A 16,222-nucleotide genomic window follows, 5' to 3' on the forward strand; every position below is an offset into this window, starting at 1 on the left:
CTGTCAGGAACTTCGGATGCCTCATACATCATGTAATCCCTGAAACAACCCTAAAATAGTCAGGGATCATCTTCATTGTGCAAATTAGAAAACTACGGTTTATAAAATCAATTTTGTCATCAAATATCTTGATTAAATGATTCCTCAAAAATAACCATTAAGATTCTGAACAGCACATTTCACAAGGAATAAGCTATGCTATTGGCACACATGAACAAGTGCTATTACATGACTCAGTCCTATAAATATTTAGCTAAACCTAAACTCTCAGTGGCACCCACAACCCAAATCCTAATCAGGGCTTCCCGGGTACAGACAGTAAGGAATCCACTGCAATGTAGGAGACTCAGGTGCGATCCCTGGGCCAGGAAGATCCCCTGGAGTAGGAAAAGGCAACCCACTCCAGTATTCTTACCTGTACAATTCCATGGACAGAGGAGCCTGGTGGTATATCTGACATTTTAATTTTACAACAACAGACAAGCTAAGCTCATTGTGCATAGATAACTCACAGTTTCTCCTCAACTTCACACGAAATTGATTTAAATATTAACTTCACCATAACTATGATGCTACAAATAAAGCACACAGCCAACAAGAGACAAGACAAAGCCTGTGCTCTAGTCATAATGAAGTCAAATAACTGGCAAGAGCCAACAGGTCTGCATTTCCTTAACTAAATACAGATTATTTTCATAAAACAAAGAGCACTCTCTTTTCTTGCCCAGAGGCAGTAAAGAAAGACAGGCACACACAAATCTCTAGAAAGAGCTCAGCTACTCCATGGTTTTGGTGCAAAGCTTCTCTCTACTGAGGTTCTCTTACAGCAAAGATGGCAACTCACCTCATCATAAACAATAAACAGGATTATTTGCATGGTAAAAACATTAAGTTATCAAGTTTTGTAATAAACAACTGACCTAATCCTACTGCAACTAAATTAAAACTCCTTGATGAGCAAACTACTGCGATTACTAATCTCACAATCTTCAAAATACCCAGTTTAGCACTGTGACAAGGGTGCTTTCTAGATGATTCCATTCCTTCAAACAGGAATGCTATTTTCACCATTCTGATGCACACATTTACTGATCTCGATTATCTATTTTTACAAGGACATTTCTAAATTTAAAGCTAAGTAATTGATAAATGCTACTTTATTCCAAAGAAATACCAAGGTGTGCCTAATAAAATTCTCTCCAAAGTCAAAGATCTGGTTTTCTAATTTTAAAATAAACCTTAAATATCCAAGGAAAGCAAAGGGTAACTCTAGGAGTCAAAGAAAATACACAGCAGCAACTCCAGAAACCCAGACTATATAACAGAGTCTTAGCACAGTCTGAGACTGCCGCTAACCTTTCCAACTTCCACGGAAAAAGTCCGCAAAAGCCCTCCTATTTTTTCAGTTTTTATTCCAGTAACAACTCTATGTTGGTACAATTTACTCATAACATGGAAATCTAAAGTGCCTCATGACTCCACAAATGACAAATAGCCATTTTTTTCTGGATAAAACTGAATCCCCTGAAATCGATAACTTATTTTAATGGTGCAAAACTTAGGTACATGATGAAAATCACTGTTTCAGTTCATCAACTGGCTTAACGTTTTTAAAAAGCATTAAAAGCTTTTAAAAGTTAGTCAATCCTAAGTGGTTTAGAGGGGTATGAACTAATATTAAAAGCAAGGAAAAAGAACTAATCATTATTTACTCAAACTTTTTCATCTCTTTTGTCCACATTCACTGAGTAGAAAATTCTAACAGCACAAAATGATATAAAATGAAAGGGAAATTTCCCTGGTCCTTCCATCCAGTTCCATGTCCCAGGAGTAATCACTATTAATAGTTGCTGACATCTTTCAGCAACGGTCTATGCACACGAACGTCTTCTTTCATACTATACACGACGTCCTGCACCTTTTTTTCCCTTACTTTAGAATACACTAAGACAATATTTTTTCATTTCTTTAAATACATATATGCCTCAACCAAATACAGGAAACAGGTCCAGGAAACTAATATGACAAGGTCTTATGAAACGCATCTTCAAAAGTTTAAGAAAATGCCATTTAGCAATCTATTTGCTAAATGAGAAACTAAGAAAATACAGGAAAAGATATAGAAAGCAAGTTTACACACTTATAGTTTCAGAAACAAAATTCTATGTTATTATTAGATGGGCCTCAGTGTGTAGTTTCCATCTTTTATAAATAACAGGGACCAGAGAGGTGATGGAGAAGACAATGGCACCCCACTCCAGCACTCTTGCCTGGAAAATCCCATGGACAGAGGAGCCTGGTGGGCTGCAGTCCATGGGGTCGCTAGGAGTAGGACACGACTGAGCGACTTCACTTTCACTTTTCACTTTCATGCACTGGAGAAGGAAATGGCAACCCACTCCACTATTCTTGCCTGGAGAATCCCAAGGACAGGGGAGCCTGGTGGGCTGCCGTCTATGGGGTCGCACAGAGTCAGACACGACTGAAGCGACTTAGCAGCAGCAGCAGAGAGGTGATGTGGGATGGGATTATGAACAGTTCTAAATGTCAGGATGAGTTTAGACTTGATCTAATGAACAACATAAAATCATTACAGGCTCTTCAGCAGGGAAGAAATGTGAGGGGCAAAAAAGGCATTTTAAAGGGATTAATCTATCACATGTTAACAGCTAGTTTAAAAGTGGTTAAAATTAGGAAAAGAAAGCTTAACCATGAGTTACAGAGCTACTGAATAAACCAAAGATGATGAAAGCAGTTGGAAGCTGGTAGGAAAAATGGAATGGTAGAGTACGGTCTATGGGTTTTTCCAACGGCTCAGTGAGTAAAGAATACACCTGCAATGCTGGAGACATAGGAGATTCAGGTTCGATCCCTGGGTTGGGAAGATCCCCTGGAGGAGGAAATGGCAATCCACTCCAGAATTCTTGCTGATAAATCCAATGGACAGACGAGCCTGGCAGGCTACAGGCCATGGGGTCACAGGGATAGACACAATTGAGCGACTAAGCACTAAGAGTATACTCTGTACATCTCAAAGAGTGAAGAGATGAAGCTTAGTCAAGTATTTGAAAATGGATGCCTAAGAGAATGTGACTGACAAAGACATAAAAAGAAACCATAAAAAAAATAATGTAGTACACCATACTAACACAATGAAGGGGGGGGGGGGAGTCATCTTGATCAATGCAGAAAAAATACAACACATTTGATGATATAAATAATTGGGAAACTAGGAAAAGAACGGCATTTTCTCAATGTGATGACGGACCTGTATTTAAAAAAGAAACTCAGTTAACATCATGCACAGTAGTGCAAGACTGAAAGAGTCCCCCTTAAAATCAGTATTAATACAAAGAAGGCCATTTTCACCAATGTTATTCAACATTATACTAGAAGTTCTAGCCAGAACAATTAGGCAAGAAAAATAAATAAAAGACACCTACATGGGAAAGGAAAAAGCAAAACTATCTCTATTTACAGATGACATGATATATAAAACACCAAAAAAATCCACTAGAGCTAATAAATAAATTCAGCAAAGTTGAAGAGCATAGGATCTATAGAAAAAAATCAGCTGTGTTTCTATACAGTAACAGTGTACAATCTAAACAGGAAATTAACAATTCCATTCATTATAGTTTCCAAAAGAACAAAACACTTCAGAATAAATTTAACCAAGAAGGTGAAAGATCTGTATACTAAAAACTACATAACACTGAGAAAAAAAGTAAAGCAAACTTTCATAAATGGAAGAACATCCAAGGTAATGGACGGGAAGACCGTATTAAGGTTCTCCAGAAAAACAGAACCAACAGGGCGTGAGTGTGTGTGTGAAGAAATCCTGTGTTCATAGTTTCCAGTATATGTGAGTTAAGAAATTTATTATTACAAATTGGCTCTTGGGATTTTGGAAGCTGAGAAGTTCCAAGATCTACACTGGCTGGAGAACCAGCCAATGGAGTCATTTTAACCTGAGTTGGAAGCCTGAGAACCAGGAAAGCTGATATAACTTTCAGTCTGAGGGCAAGAGAAGACCTGCACCCAATTAGGTAGGTAATGTTTCCTCTTTACCAGCCTTTACTGTTTAGGCTTTCGGTAGCTGGGATGAGGTCCAAAGACATCAGAGAGAGCAATCAGCTTTATTCACCCTACTGATTCAAATGCTAATCTCATCCAGAAGCACCCTCACAGACATAACCAGAATGTTTGACAAAACGTCTGGACACCTCCTGGTCTAGTCAAGCTGACACATAAAATGAACCATCACAAAGACTTAATATTAATACGTTAATACTACCCAAAGTGATCTACAGATTCAATGCAATGTAAAAAAGATCAATTCCAATGACCATTTTTACAGAAATGCTGACCATATCCATATGAAATCCATATGGAATTTCACAAGACGCTGAATAGCCAAAACAATATTGAACAAAGAGGACTCACTCACACTCTAAGATTTCAAAAGTTACTGTGAAACTAGAGTAATCACGACAGTATAGTACTGGCATAAGGACAAGCAGATGGGCAAATGAATTGGAATTGGGAGTCCAGAAGAGAGTCATAATCTCTGGTCAACTGATTTTTAAGTTTTTTTAAAAATTCTATTATCTATTTATTGATTTAACTTCTGGCTGTGCTGGGTCTTCACTGCTGCACACAGGCCTTCTCTAGCTGCAGCAGGTGGGGGCTACTCCTCGTTGCAGCATGCAGGTTTCTCTCTGTGGTGGCTTCTCTTGCTGCGGGGCACGGCCTCTAGGCGCGGGGCCTCAGTAGTTGTGGCGCGTGGGCTTAGTTGCCCTGTGATCTATGGGATCTTCCAGGACCACAGATGGGACCTGTGTCCCCTGCACTGGCAGGCAGACAGTTAACAACTGGACAACCAGGTAAGTCCTGGTCAACTGATTTTTGATAAGGATGTCAAGACTATTTGATGGGGGGAAAAAAAGCCTCTTCAAAAAATGGCATTCAGGATGGTATAAGCATAAGATTGACAGTATTTAAGAGCAAAATTTGCAACAAGTACTAAAGTAGCCATAGAGATTTAATGTAAGGTTTACAGAACATCATAATAATGCACTATAGGTATGTGATGTGATAAATATCAGAAGAGCAAACATATTGTAATATATACACTTACCCAAGGAACATGATGTACACTTTATGTTTACACACTCCACAAACAAAAATGGTGGTAGAACAACTAGATATACACTTGAAAAAGAATAAAGTTTGACCCCTACTTCACACAATATTCAAAAACTAACTGAAAATGGATCAACATCTAAAGTAAAAGAGATAAAATTATAAAACTCTAACAAGAAAGTTAGAGGTAAATCTTCAGTATCTTGAATTTGACAATGGATTCTTTTTATATTATCCCCAAAGCACAAGTGACAGAAGAAAAAAATAGGTAAGTGGCATTTCATCAAAATTAAAAACTTTTATGCAACAAAGGACATTATCAAGAAAGTGAAATGACAACCTACAGGATGGGAGTAAATATTTTCAAAACATAAATCTGATAAGGGTCTAGTATTTCAGATTATATTAAAATTCTTACAATTCAAAAACCAAAGACAAATAAACCCAATTCAAAAACGGGAAAAGGACTGAAACAGACATTTCCCCAAAGAAGAGATACAAATGATCAATAAGCCTAAGAAAAGATGCTTAACAACAACTGCCATTAGGAAAATGCAAACCAAAACTAAATGAGATACCACATCATAGGCAAAGATGACTCCTATAAAACAAAGCAAAAATGGAAAATTACAAGTTTGGAGAGGATATGGAGAAACTGGAATCTTTGTGTGCTGCTGGTGGGAATGTAAAACAGTAAAGATGCTGTGGAAAAGTCTGACGGTTCTTCAAAACGTTATATATAGAATTACCCTATGAGCCAGCAATTCTACACTTAGGTATATACCCAAAATAATTGGAAGCAGGTATTCAAATATTTAGGGCTTTACATGTGGCTCAGTGGTAAAGAATCCACCTGCAATGCAGGAGACACAGGTTTGATCCCTGGGTCAGGGAGATGCCCTGGAGGAGAGCATGGCAGCCCACTCCAGTATTCTTGGCTGGAGAATCCCAAGGACAGAGGAGCCTGGTGGCTACAGACCACGGGGTTGCAAAGAGTCAGACATGACTGAAGTGACTTAGCATACACTCAAATATTTGGACATGAATGTTCACAGAAGTACTACTTGCAAAAGCCAAAAGGTGGGAAAAACTCCAATGTCCACCAATGGAAAAATTACATCTTACATCAGGTAAGATGTAACAGATATATCTGTTATTCAGTCACTCAGTTGAGTCCAATTCTTTGCAACCCCATGGACTGCAGCATGCCAGGCTCCCCTGTCCTTCACTATCTCCTGGAATTCACTCAAACTCCTGTCTATTCATGATGGCAATGCCATCCAACCCATCTCATTCTCTGCCGACCCCTTCTCCTCCTGTTTTCAATCTTTCCCAGCATCATAGTCTTTTCCAATGAGTCAGCTATTCACATCAGGTGGACAAAGTATTAGAGCTTCAGCATCAGTCCTTCCAATGAATATTCAGGGTTGATTTCCTTTAGGACTGACTGGTTTGATCTCTATGCTATCCGAGGGACTCTCAAGATCTTCTCCAGCACCACAGTTCAAAAGCATCAATTCTATCCAAGGGACTCTCAAGAGTCTTCTCTGGTACCATGGTGCAGAAGCATCAATCCTTCAGTGCTCAGTCTTTTTTACGGTCCAACTCTCACATCTGTACATGACTACTGAGGTTATTGATATTACTCCCGGCACTCTTGGTTCCAGTTTGTGTTTCATCCAGCCCGGCATTTCGCATGATGTACTCTTCATATAAGTTAAATAAGCAGGGTGACAATACAGAGCTTTGACATACTCCTTTCCCAATGTGGAACCAGTCCATTGTTTCATGTTTGGTTCTAGAGCTGAGTATCAGCCATTATTGAAAGGAATGAAGTACTGATACATGCTATAACTTGGATAAACTTCAATAAACTAAGTGAAAGACACAATACACAAAAGGTCACATATTATACGATTCCATTTACATGAACTATCAGAACAGGTAAAACGCAGAGACAGAAAGCAGATCAGTGTGGCCAGCGGGGAGAGTGGAGGGGAAATGGGGAGGGACTGCTTGGTAGAATTCGGTTTTCTTTTGGGGTGATAAAAATATTACGGACCCAGACAGAAGTGGTGGTTGTGCAATGTTGTGAATATACTAAATGTATACTTTATGTAATTTATATTATATGAATTTCACCTCAACTGAATAAAAACTGAGCTTTGCATATGTACATGCATACACACAACAAAAAAGAAAAAAGACACCAGGAAAGTACTAACTTGGGCAGGAATATTGGAAAAAGGAAATATTTTCTTAGGATATCTCAAATTTAACCTACCAACCATTATGTAGCAGCTGCTAGCATCTATTCACACAGATCTTTAATCTGGCTATGAATGTCTGGCATTTTGACCTCTGTTTTTATTAGAAAGCCTTGATGGTGGCAATAGCACCAGGTAGCCCCGACTGCACCACACATTAGCCTCTGGGTAAATTTCAACTTTCTTGAGCATCAATTTCTACAGCTGGAAAATAAAGTATACCATAAGCTTTGACAGCACAGGTGTGACTGTGAAATGAAGTAATGGGTACAGGAATTGTTATTAAAATGAAAAAATGAGTTTTTAAAAGTAAAATACTGTGATCTGTCCATCTTAACAAAATTCATCTACAGATTATAGTAAAAATACTGATATCCTAGAAAAATAATTGCCTTTGCCAGGGTTTTAGTTTTATTACTTACTAGTTGGGTCACTTTGCAAATTCTGCTTCACACTAAATTTTATTTCATAGGTTTGCTATATGGGTTCAATGAGAAATATATGTTAAAGTGCTCCATAAATTGTCAAGGTAGTCAAAAAGTTTGGTTCTAGAGAGACATGTACTGCAGCAGGCAAAGTCAGAATGGCATGAAGTCTCACCTATGCCATGCTGCATGTGCTCAGTTGCTAAGCCATCTGACTCTCTGCCACCCTATGGACTGTAGCCTGTAGTCCCGCGAGGCTCCTCTGTCTGCGGGACTTTTCAGGCAAGAATACTGGAATGGGTAGCCATTACCTTCTTCAGGGGATCTTCCCGACCCAAGGCAGGAACGCTGCTTCTTCTGCCTTCATCTCCTGCGTTCGCAGGCTGATTCTTTATCATTTGAGCCACCTGGGAAGCCCCTCAACCGTGCTACTTAGAATTTATTCTTGAGTGAGTCATTTTTTCAAATGCAATACAGAGACAGACTTTGGTTTAAAATTTTCTTATTAGGACCTTGTGAGTTATATTAATATCTGAGGCTGAGTTTTCCCACAGTAATAAGACATAGTAATTCATACCTTATAGGGTTTTTATAAAGATTAAAAATGTACCAAAAACTGGCATATGGCAGATGCTCTAAGTATGTATTTACAGGGCTGGTATAGTAACTGTGGGAAAAGGAGTGAGGCAGCAAATGTTTATCTCAAGTAGAAATGCTCAAAAAGCATTTGGAAAAAGAGGAGTTGAAGTCGTCTGCAATTTGGGATCAGACATGCAGATCTGGAAGCAGTTAATAAAAGGACAGTAACAACAAAGAAAGCAAAGGTTCGCCCCTAGCAGAGAAGAAATGTAGAAAAGCCAGAAAAATAAAGGCCTCAGGGCCTTCCTTGGTGGTGCAGTGGCTGGGACTCTGAGCTTCCAATGCAAGCGGCCCAGGTTCCACCCCTGGTCAGAGAACTAGATCCCACATGCTGCACGTCACAACTAAAGATCCTGCGTGCAGCTAAGACCCAGAGCAGCAAAATACATACACACGTGCATACAAACACACACACATGAAGCACGGGGCCCAAAGGTCCCAGGGCAGAGGGCTCAGGAAGTACAGTAGCAGCAACACTGGGCACACTTACCAGGACACGGAACCAAAGCCTGAGGCCAGGGTTCTGCCACAGACTGTGATCACGAATAAATCAACTCCCTAAACCAGTTACTATATTTGCAAAACCAAGAAAGCTGTAGTAGGGGATTTCCCTGGTGATGCAGTGGATAAAAATCACCTGCCAATGCAGGGGACAGAGGTTTGATCCCTGGCTCAACAAGATCCCACATGCCACTGAGTAGCTAAGCCCGAGTGCCACAACTACTGAAGCCCTGGCACTCTAGGGCAAAGGTGCAGTATGGAATTCCTTGGTGGTCCAATGGTGAGGACTTGGCACTTTCACTGTTAAGGGCACAGATTCAATCCTTGGTTGGGAACTGCTGCTGCCGCTAAGTCGCTTCAGTCGTGTCCGACTGTGTGCGACCCAATAGACGGCACTGGAGTGGGTTGCCATTTCCTTCTCCAGTGCATGAAAGTGAAAAGTGAAAGTGAAGTCACTCAGTCGCGTCCGACTCTTCGTCACCCCATGGACTGCAGCCTTCCAGGCTCCTCCGTCCACGGGATTTTCCAGGCAAGAGTACTGGAGTGGGGTGCCATTGCCTTCTCCGTGGTTGGGAACTAAGATCCTACAAACTTGTGCAGCACGACTCCATCCCTCCACACGAAAAAGAGAAAGCTGTAGTACATAAATTCAAACATCTTTTCCAGGGCTAGTTTTCATAAAAGTTATAAAATGATGTCATCAGTTCAGAACTGAGGGCTTACTGTGGTACATCTGTGATAAGACCATGGTGAATGATTCAAGAAAACACGCTGGAATTTTTTTTGTAAAAAGCAGAACAGTTGGTAATAACCAGCAACAAAATCAAGAGCCAAAATAACTATCAACCAAAAAGTGGCCATGAAAAATCATCACAAATCAAACCATGAAAATGGGACTTGAGAAAGAATTTGAATAAGCAAGGATGTAGAAAGAACTAGAACTAAAAGGTCACTGACCTGACCAGAAGGTGATTAGTCACTGGTCACCTCCAAGAGATCCATTTCACTTGCTACTAAAGCCTACTGCTGGCAAGGCTCTCGTTGGGTGCCCTCGGAGATGCTGATCACATAAAACCACTCACTGCCCTACAATCTAATCTTCTGTTGCCTGGTCAGCCTCTCTGTAGGCCTGTGGGCAATCAGCCCTCATCCTGCTGGAGCCTAAGTGATCCCCAGAGTCACCTGCTAACTGGGCTTTTGCAAAGTTGCTGCTGCACCTCAAGTAAAATCTGGGAACCAACTCACTTCAGCCTGGGGAGGGGGGGCCTCCTATCAGCCAAGAGCTAAACCTTGCCTAGGTCTGTATTTTTCAAATTATCCACAAGGAGCTGGAATTACATTGTAACTGGAAAACTGTTTTAGAGAAGAAACAGGTGGACTTACAAGAAAGTAAACAAAATGAAAGATAGTAAACAAAAATAAAGAACAAGGCAGAGACGATTTTGCTATTGTTGCTATTTTGTTTGAGGATTGAGGAGAAGTGTGCATAGCTGAAGGGAAAATGGGAATCCTATGGAGCAGAAAATTGATCACTTTCACAAAGTTTATCACCCAGGGATCTTGTCAAAAAGCGATTCTGATTCTGCAGGTCTAGGGTGGAGGCCCAGACAGTGGTATGTTGATTTGTCCAGCCTACTTATTGCCTTAGTAGAAATATTTCAACTGAGATTTCAAGCTACTAACATGAGGTCATTGAACACAGAGTTGGGAAGAAATGTATACAGTCACCTGGAGAGGCAGTACAAGTACAAGCTGGCTCCAGCACACCCAAATTTCTACATTTCTGACAAACTCTTAGGTGATATGGATGCTACTGGTCCATGGACCATATCCTGAGTCTCAAAGATGCAGAAGGCAGTGAAGGTACCTGGGAATTAGGCTAGGATAAAGAAGATGAAAGAAAACTTAGGCGAATGAGGAGAAACATCATCTAAACCAGGGTTTCTTAAGCCCCATTGACATTTTGGGCCAGACAACTTCTTGTTTTGGGGAAGGGGGGGCTCTCTGTACACTGCAGGATATTTAGCAGCATTCTTGGCTTCCACTCACTAGATGACAGGAGTATTCTTCCCTAGGAGTCACAATCAAAAAGGTTTCTAGATACCACTGATTTAGATTCATCTCTAAAAGAGGGAAGAAGGGAAGAGTACATCTTCCACTAAGAGAAAAGATTCTGAAGGGGGGAGGACCCCAAGCATGAGATAGAGAGCTCTTTAGGTATCAGTTAGCTCATTCAAGTAGAAAGGAAGATAATCTATTGAGAAAGACTGCAATGAGAACTGAAAATTTAAAACGTCAGGAAGAGAGTTCTACAGACTAACAGGTTCTAACCCAAGACCATTGGTCCATCAACTAAGAAGTAGGATCAGAGATTTCTTGAGCTCTTGGGAGTTAGAAGTCCCTGGGTTCAACCTTGGCTGTACCCTTTACTAGGTAAGTAACCTTGTACAAATTATTTAACAAGAAATAAGAAAACTTCCTGAAGCTGTCCTAAGTACTGAGATAATATGTTAAGTTGTGAGCACAGTCTGGCATATAGTACATGATCAATCAAGGTTATCTACTACTACTATCAGCATCATTATTCTCCTTGAAAAATATGTTTCATCTGGCTATTGCTTTAAATTTCTTTGATGAAAGAAAACACATGGCAAGATCTTGCCTGGTGAGGTGTTACTTGTCAATGGGTTTTATAAATTTACTAAAAGTACTGTGTGAGTAGCAACTGTTTGTAGCTGGAGGCATGAGAGCTGTGGATGCCAACCAAGCACTCACTCACTGATGTTCCAAAAATTACAAGTAATGAGACAAAATAAAAGAGAGTGTAAAACCAATAAATCAAAAGAAGGCACTAAATTTTCTCAGAAACAGGTTTTCATAGGGCTTCCGTTAGCAGGACACACGTGTGATGAGCCTTAGTATAGCTGCCAAGGTTGACAGGTTTGTAAGAGCCAATCTGACTTCAAATTACTTGTCCTACTGAGGCAGGAGACAGTGGGTCTCTGGGCCGGACACCTGGTGGTTGTTAAGTGGAGTAAAACTAAGCCTTTGTTCTCAACCAGACACTCGAAGGACAAAGCTAGTGGTAAAAGCTGAGTGCTGCTGAAGCAGAGATAAAGTGCCCGCTCCTGAGGTCAAGGAAGACTTCCCTGTCTGCACATGAGAAGGAATGCTTTTGGGGGTTGAAAAGGGAGGGGACCCCACTCCATAGTAAGTGTGGACATGCACCCACAGGCCTCTACAGTGGGAACTGTCTCAGCAAAAAGTTGCACACGCATCTTGGGCAGGATCCATGGGCCAGTCAGGCATGGACAGAGAAACAAGATAATCGGTCAGAGGTAAACAAAGACCTGGAAGGACAGTCCTACATAAATGATTTACATCACCTCCTCCTCATCCGGGACGGCCGCACATCTCTCTGGGCGTGTCTCTGAATGCCTGCGCTCCTCTGCAGGTGTGCGTCCCTGCCTGACTTCTGACTTATGGCACCGCTCCTCATTAGAGAGGATGCCCACACGCTGTCCGGTGTGTATCTCCGCCCTGATTCTGAGCTGGATAAACAAGCGCTTTTCCTGTGTGCTCTCCCATATATTGTGCTGTGTCTCTAATAATAAACTTTGTATCTGTTTTTATATGTTTTGCCTCCTTGAAATATTCTTGCTTCAAACAGGGCCAAGAGCCAGCGCCACTTTGACTCTAGCCTCTAGCCCTTGGTGGTCCAGTGGCTAGGGCTCTTGGTTTTCATCCAGGTTGCTGCTAAGTCACTTCATTCGTGTCCGACTCTGTGTGACCCCATAGACGGCAGCCACCAGGCTCCCCCATCCCTGGGATTCTCCAGGCAAGAACACTGGAGTGGGTTGCCATTTCCTTCTCCAATGCAGGAAAGTGAAAAGTGAAAGTGAAGTCACTCAGTCGTGTCCAACTCTTCGCGACCCCATGGACTGCAGCCTACCAGGCTCCTCCATCCATGGGATTTTCCAGGCAAGAGTACTGGAGTGGGGTGCCATTGCCATCCAGGTTACCCAGGTTTAATTCCTAAGCAGAGAACTAAGATCTCTCTTCAGGACTGCTCAATGCTGTCCCTCCGAGAGCACTACAGTAACAGTAAACGCTGCTGCTGGGTTTTCATCTAAGTCAAGAACTGATTTAAATGGTGCATGCTAACTCGCTTCAGTCTCGTCTGACTCTTTGCGATCCCATGGACTGTAGCCCGCCGGGCTCCTCTGTCCATGAGATTCTCCAGGCAAGAATACTGGAGTGGGCTGTCATGCTCTCCTCCAGGGAATTTTCCCAACCCAGGGATCGAACCTGCATCTCTCAAGTCTCCTGCATTAGCAGGTGGATTCTTTACCACTAGCACCACCTGGGAAGCTGCGATTTAAATGGTACCTACCTCTTTTAGACTCAAGTGCAGACTGAGAACAGATTTCAAGAGTACTGAGTTTTCGTCCCACTCAAGTTCTTTGAGGCTATAACAGATTCTGCCTGTACCATGTACGCTGACCAATAAGGGAAAGGAAGCACTCTAAGTTTTAAATAGCTGCTGAGTGTCAGGGGAGGAGAGCTCCCCTCAATTAGAACAATTCAAGATCCTTTAAGGACAATAAAGAATTGCTTCACAGAATTTAAAATAGAGTTCATTCTAACATGAAACTTAAGATGAAGAAAATACCAAAATTTTTCCTCTGAGATGGGAAAGGTACTTCTCATATAAGACTCCTGCATTCTAGCCTGCTAACTTCAGGCATTTTACATTAGAAAAAACCAAAAGGGCAAACATTATCAAGCATTCCAAGCTTATCATCTGTCTGTATGGGGCGAATCGCTGGGAAGAACAGTAAATGTCACCACTCTGCAGGTTGCCAGGAATCAGGTCCTCCAGCCAGCCACAGCCACTGGAGTTCCAAAGCTTTCCAAAAATAGCTATGACTTATATACAAGTGTTCATAAAACACCTCACACATGAACGTTTAAACCGAGAAGGCTGAGACAGTGGTCATCTCTCAAACTGCGGCAGAGGTAAATGCAGTTGCTGCTGACCAAAAGGCACATGGTCTCAGCCAACAAATTTAAATATGACTTGCTCTCCCTTAAAATAACATGACGATCTCAAAACTAAGATTTTCCCACCTGCTTTTAAGTCACTGTCCTTTAAACAAACAGAACTGATTTGTGAAACGAGAGAAAATCCTGACTCACATTCCAAGGGTCATTTGTAAACGCCTAACAATATTTCTATTAGAAATCAGCACATGAAACACCATTTGCCTACTTTCATTTTAGAGCCCAGGACCTGGAGGTATCTTTTACTACAGGAATTTAAAAAGGAAGTGCGGTCACTTTATACTCCATTGGTCTCTTGAGTGTCCGAAGAGGGGGGGAAAAGGAGGCGTAAAAGGTTTCTCACATGGAGGTATCTGACAGCTCTGTACTGTAAATAGATAGTTTATGAAATTCCTCACTTCCAAACTCGCATTTAAATACTTCCCATTCTGTCTTGAAAAAGTACACCACTTGACGGGTGACAGGGTAGTGTTAAGTTAGAACATTCCAAAGTAACATTAGAAGACATTCTCAAATTGCCCACTTCCCAAGGTTTTTTTTTTTTCCACAGACATTAGCCTTTTTTCTCTCAAACCAGTGTTCTTTTCCTCTCACCTTCTTAGCCCAGAAACCCCTGTATTGATTTCAATCTTCTTAGATACTAGGACTAGGAAAGCATTATCAGCATACCTTCTATTCATCACGGTGTTCCTCCCCCTTCCTTAAAAATCTACAGTGATGAATGCAGTAACTGGGGAGGCTGCTTTCTGCTTAAAAATATGGGGGGTGGGGAGGGAAATGTAGAAGGTAGGAAGTGGTAACAAGGACCCTTGGTCTTTCACACGGTGTAGATAAAATCCTCGCTTTAACTTAGATAACTTCGGTCTGCTTTAGACTCTTAAAACAGCACTGCCCTAAAACGGATTCGGGAAAAAAAAAAAATCCAGCAAAGCTGCCCCTTTCCGAAGTTTCGCGGGGGCCAGGAGCGCTCTCTTTAGAGATCCCTGATGCAGACAGCAGCCCACGTCCAGCCCTTTATTTTTGATATCCCAAATTAGCTAATCTCCCTCGAACTTCAGCCCGTCTCTGGACCCCAAGAAGAGTCCTCAATCTCTGCGAGCGAGCCTTGCAGAGACTTCAGCTTCCTCCCGGAGCCCCGGTGCTCACCCCGGCCGGAGCGCTGCCCTCGCCCCCGCCGGGCCCGGGCGCCCTCCGCAGCCCCGCGCCCCATCTCCGCAGGCCCGCCCGCCTGCGCCCCGCGCGGCTCCCGCCTGGGCCCCGCACCCCTACCCCGTGGGACCCGGAGCCCGCCCCCCGGTTCGCGCTCGCCGCCGCGAGGCCCACCGAGCCGTGGCGGTCGGTCGCTCCGGCCGCGTCGTCCTGCTGCAGCTCCGCAGTCATGGCCGAGACGCCCCTCCGTGGGTCACCCTCCTCCCGCCGCCGCCGCCGCCGGCCCAGCCTCGCCGGAGGAGGAGGAGGAGGTGAAGGAGGAGGCCCCGCCTCCGCCCTCCACCCCACTCGAGCCCCGCCTCCGCCCCGCCGCACGCCGGAGGCTCAGCCCACACGCTCTGCCCCCGGCCTGCGCGCGCACGCGAGGCGCGCGGCCGCGGGCCGAGCTGCTTTGCGTGCTCCCGCGTACGCCGGGCTCTGACCCCGCGCAGGCCACGTGACCCCGGCCCCGCCCGTGCCTAACGGTCAGCTTTTACGTCCGTCGGGCGGTCTGCGGCCCGGAAGTGGTGGTGCCGATCCGGGACCCTCCTTTCCCAAGTCTCTTTCTCCGGTGTCGGCCCTCAAAACCTCCTCATTTTTCGGACTCACCGCCGGCTCAAGACTCCTCACAGACGAGTTAAAGCTACTCGCTGTTTTGGGAACCTGTCTTAGGGAACGGGTAATAGAGGATGCCCTACCTCACTGGAGTCGTTTCCAAGTCCAGTGACGCGAAAAAATGCTTCGTCCTGAAGAAAAGGGAAGACTGAGACTCGACGGAGTGGGCAGACGTCCAAATAACTAACTGAACGGACCAGAACTTGTGTTCACTGATGATTGGGGAGGTACCCTGACACCGACCTGGGCCTGGGGAGCAAGAATCGCCACATTGTCCCATTTTAGATTTTCTGACGTTCAAACTAAAATTTCATAGTATTTTGTTAAGCTTGAGCCGGATACATATGATGGCATATAAAGAGCTAAGGTGCCCTCAAT

General features: G+C 43.0%; 1 protein-coding gene across 9 annotated transcripts in view; it reads right to left on the bottom strand.

Annotated features, from left to right (window-relative positions):
- USP28 (ubiquitin specific peptidase 28) overlaps positions 1 to 15,518 on the bottom strand; it is a 63,775-nt gene extending 48,257 nt beyond the window's left edge. For all 9 annotated transcript variants that reach the window (XM_070803454.1, XM_019975050.2, XM_070803453.1 and 6 more), the window contains exon 1: positions 15,365 to 15,518. In XM_070803454.1, coding sequence (XP_070659555.1) covers positions 15,365 to 15,421 — 57 coding nt within the window. In that variant the 5' untranslated portion in view covers positions 15,422 to 15,518. The remainder of the gene's footprint in view (positions 1 to 15,364) is intronic.
- Between the last annotated feature and the right edge of the window lie 704 nt (positions 15,519 to 16,222).

This window comes from Bos indicus, chromosome 15 (genome assembly GCF_029378745.1).
Source record: "Bos indicus isolate NIAB-ARS_2022 breed Sahiwal x Tharparkar chromosome 15, NIAB-ARS_B.indTharparkar_mat_pri_1.0, whole genome shotgun sequence".
Classification (NCBI taxonomy): Eukaryota; Metazoa; Chordata; class Mammalia; order Artiodactyla; family Bovidae; genus Bos; species Bos indicus.